Source organism: Egretta garzetta, unplaced genomic scaffold (assembly GCF_000687185.1).
Source record: "Egretta garzetta isolate BGI_Z169 unplaced genomic scaffold, ASM68718v1 scaffold481, whole genome shotgun sequence".
Classification (NCBI taxonomy): domain Eukaryota; kingdom Metazoa; phylum Chordata; class Aves; order Pelecaniformes; family Ardeidae; genus Egretta; species Egretta garzetta.
This window is the reverse complement of record NW_009258681.1, coordinates 189,798-193,544: the sequence shown is the minus strand read 5'-3', so window position 1 is coordinate 193,544 and position 3,747 is coordinate 189,798. Positions and strand designations below refer to the sequence as shown.

Sequence of the window (3,747 nt, the reverse complement as noted above, 5' to 3'; positions counted from 1 at the left end):
CCGCAGTAGCCTACCTTGGTCATGCAGGTCTGTGAGGCCCCCTTCTCTAGCAGGGTCAGGGCTGTGTCCTCATGCCCCTCTCTGGCAGTGATGTGCAGGGGCGTGTGCCCCGCTGTTGTGGCCAGGTTGGGGTTGGCGTTGTTCTCCAGCAGGAGCCTGACCATGCCCGTGTGGCCGATGCGTGCAGCGCAGTGCAGAGGGGTCTGGTCATCCTGTGAGGGAGGCAGAGAAGCTGTTTTGGCAGACCTGGACCAGTCCCTTGCTTGCCATGCTGAAGGGCCCCAGCCCTGCTCCTGCTGTTACACGGCCCCTGGCAGGTCGGGCTCTGGGCAGGCGAGAGCGAAGGAACCAGCACCGGCTGTTCCCAGAGCTGGACTATCACGCAGGTTCTCTCTATCTACCTTGGCCTTGGCGTTGGCTTGGGCTTTGTTCTGCAGCAGGTACTTTGCCACGTCCATGTGCCCAGCTCTGGCTGCCATGTGTAGGGGAGTCTCCACTTTCTGCACCAAGGACAGGATAAAGTGGTGAGGCCGTAGGAGGGGATATGCCTTCCTGCAGTCATTCCTATGATTTGAGCACAGGAGAGCAGTGCCCACAACCTTTGCTGGCCCCTACCGGTTCCTCCTGCCAGCATGGGGGGGGGGGCAGGCAGCAGGCATTGCTCATGAGAGAAGAGAGAGCAGGGCTCGGGCAACCCCCACCTCCTGCTGGACCCCGCCATGCTGAGTTCCTACAGCCCCAGTTGGGGTGGGACTCACCACATTGAACACATTAGGAGAGGCTCCACGCTGCAGCAGGGTCTTGACGATGGGCAGATGCCCCATGAAAGCAGCCACGTGCAGGGGAGTCAGGCCGGACTGTGGAGGGAAAGGGGCCGGGAGCCAAGATGAGGGCTGGTGGCCTTGCCAGCGTCTTTTCCTGCCCCCTCCTCCCCCTGCCCAGGGCACGTTCCAGCCCAGCAGCAAACTCTGGGTCCCCAGCCTGGCCCCAGAATCCTGGCAGGTGAGTGGAGGGGAACACGGGGAGCTGCTGCCACCCCTGCCCCATAAGGAGCGAGCTGTGGGGAGATGCTGCCAGGCTCCACAGGTCCTGAGCTGCAAAGAGCTCTAAGCCACGATGAAGAATGTGCCTGGGGACCAGCAGGGGCAACAGGGCCATCACCCCCTGCAGCGCTGCCTGCTCTGCACGGGCAGCAGCAGGAGAGCTGGGCTGCAGCCGCCTACCTCTGTGACGGCGTCGATGGAGGCACCAGTCTTCAGCAGCAGCTCCATCACCCGGATGTGGTTCTTCTTGCAGGCGATATGGAGAGGTGTGAAGCCATTCTGCAGACGGACAGATGGACAGTCATTGGCAAGAACACCCTACCTCTCCCCCACCCCAGCCCCGCCTGCCCCTCGTCACTCACTAGGGCTCGGGAGTTGGGCTTGGCCCCCTTCTCCACCAGCAGCTTGGCCACCCGGTGGTGCCCACAGTGCGCGGCCACGTGCAGCGGCGTTAGGTGGTCCAGGGTGATGTCGTTGATCTCAGCACTGTACTGCAGGAGCAGGCGCACGCAGTCCAGGTGGTCGCCCTGCGCTGCCATGTGGATCGGCGACAAGCCCTTCTGCAACCACGGCATGGGGCCTTAGGGCTGGGCCAGGAGGGGGACCAGGCATCCCACCCAGCCCCGGCCTCGCTCCCCCGGCCGCAGCTCTGGGGCAGAACAGACGGCGTGTTCCCGAGGGTGCTACCAGAGAGGAGCCCTGAAATCCCTCCCCGAGACTTGTAGGGGAGCAATGCTGAGCAGAGGGCAGTGCCAGAAGAGCTGCTGCCATGGGGCAGGCTGACCCCAGGCCCTCCCCTTCGCAGGGCCGGTCCCTTTGAAGCATGCAGTCCTCAGGCAAAGAGCTAGGGCCAAGGAGGAGGTCAGGACAAAAGCTCAGTCCCAGCCCAGCAACCGTGCACAGTGAGTTACTACCCGCCCCGTGCTGCCCTGGGACCTGGCACCAAGCACATCCCCACAGGGTCCCACGGGTACCTTGGTTTTGGCTTGAATGGGAGCCCCGTGGTCCAGCAGGATCTCTGCAATTCGCACATGTCCATTGCGAGCTGCACAGTGGAGGGGGGTCAGCTCGTCCTGGGGAGAGAGAAGGGTTCAAGGGCTCAGCATGGGCAAGGAAAGGCAGGGCTGCCCTCAGGCAGGAGAGTAACGGGGACTTTGGACTTGTTTGCAAAATAAGGCAAAACTGAGCCTGCCTTCAGCCCCTGGGGCACACCCACTGTAGCCACGCAGCCTCCTCTCACCTCTACATGCACCAGCCAAAAACCTGGTCCATCCCCTTAGTGCACCAAGGACCTTCCCTCACACACTCAGCAAGACGTTCACAGGGCATGCACTGGGCAGTGCTCCCTGGGCACCAGGAGCTTGGGGAAGGAGGTGGCCTGTGTGTTTGCTGGTGATTCAGAAGTGGTCTCACCTTGGTCCTTGTCTCTATCTGGGCCCCGCGGTCCAGCAGCAGCCGTACCATGATGATGTTGCCCCGGCGGGAGGCTATGTGCAGGGGAGTGATCCCATTCTGACAGAGGAATGGCAGTCTGTTAGAGGGAGCAACCCCTCCTCCTTACCCCGCAGGGCTGCAAGGAAGCATGGGGCGAACAAAAGACGGAGGGCAGGGGAGAGCTAAATCCCTGTCCAGGGATGACGCAGGGGAACGGCTTGTGTCACAGGGCTGGGAGAGAGGGCCAGCACCTGCTCCAGTTCAAGGGCTCAGCATGGGCAAGGAAAGGCAGGGCTGCCCTCAGGCAGGAGAGTAACGGGGACTTTGGACTTGTTTGCAAAATAAGGCAAAACTGAGCCTGCCTTCAGCCCCTGGGGCACACCCACTGTAGCCACGCAGCCTCCTCTCACCTCTACATGCACCAGCCAAAAACCTGGTCCATCCCCTTAGTGCACCAAGGACCTTCCCTCACACACTCAGCAAGACGTTCACAGGGCATGCACTGGGCAGTGCTCCCTGGGCACCAGGAGCTTGGGGAAGGAGGTGGCCTGTGTGTTTGCTGGTGATTCAGAAGTGGTCTCACCTTGGTCCTTGTCTCTATCTGGGCCCCGCGGTCCAGCAGCAGCCGTACCATGATGATGTTGCCCCGGCGGGAGGCTATGTGCAGGGGAGTGATCCCATTCTGACAGAGGAATGGCAGTCTGTTAGAGGGAGCAACCCCTCCTCCTTACCCCGCAGGGCTGCAAGGAAGCATGGGGCGAACAAAAGACGGAGGGCAGGGGAGAGCTAAATCCCTGTCCAGGGATGACGCAGGGGAACGGCTTGTGTCACAGGGCTGGGAGAGAGGGCCAGCACCTGCTCCAGCCTGCAGCTAAAGGCTGTGGACAGAAAACACACAGAGCTAGCTGCTAGCTCATGGATTTGGCTGCACCCATGGGACTGGAAGAGGCACGCCAACTGCAGGGGCTATAAACTCTGCCCTGCAGCGACAGCACCAGGTTCCCTCAGCTTGGACACAAGGTCCCAAGAGCTTCCAGGGATGCATGGCTGCATCCGGCAGAGGGGAGATGTAGTTGAAAAGGCCCACGCTGGACATTAATAGCAACTCCCCAGACATGCATCAGCGTGCTGCCTTCTGCATGGTCCCACCTCCCCAGCCTGCCCTGGCAGCTCCTGCTGCACATACGTGGGAAGGAGGCACAGCATCCTCTCTGGTGCCAGAGCAGCACCGGCCCCAGCAGCACTCACCTGGGACGTGAAGTTGAAACGG

The 3,747-nt window shown here is 61.6% G+C and overlaps 1 protein-coding gene across 1 annotated transcript in view; it reads right to left on the bottom strand.

Annotated features, from left to right (window-relative positions):
• The window catches only part of ANK1 (ankyrin 1), a 53,435-nt gene that overhangs the window by 28,709 nt on the left and 20,979 nt on the right, over window positions 1–3,747 (bottom strand). Inside the window, 8 exon segments of the mRNA XM_035888677.1 lie at window positions 15–212; window positions 402–500; window positions 759–857; window positions 1,224–1,322; window positions 1,406–1,603; window positions 2,018–2,116; window positions 3,061–3,159; window positions 3,726–3,747. The exon segment at window positions 3,726–3,747 is cut by the window's right edge and continues 71 nt beyond it. Of these exon segments, the coding sequence (XP_035744570.1) occupies window positions 15–212; window positions 402–500; window positions 759–857; window positions 1,224–1,322; window positions 1,406–1,603; window positions 2,018–2,116; window positions 3,061–3,159; window positions 3,726–3,747 (913 nt within the window).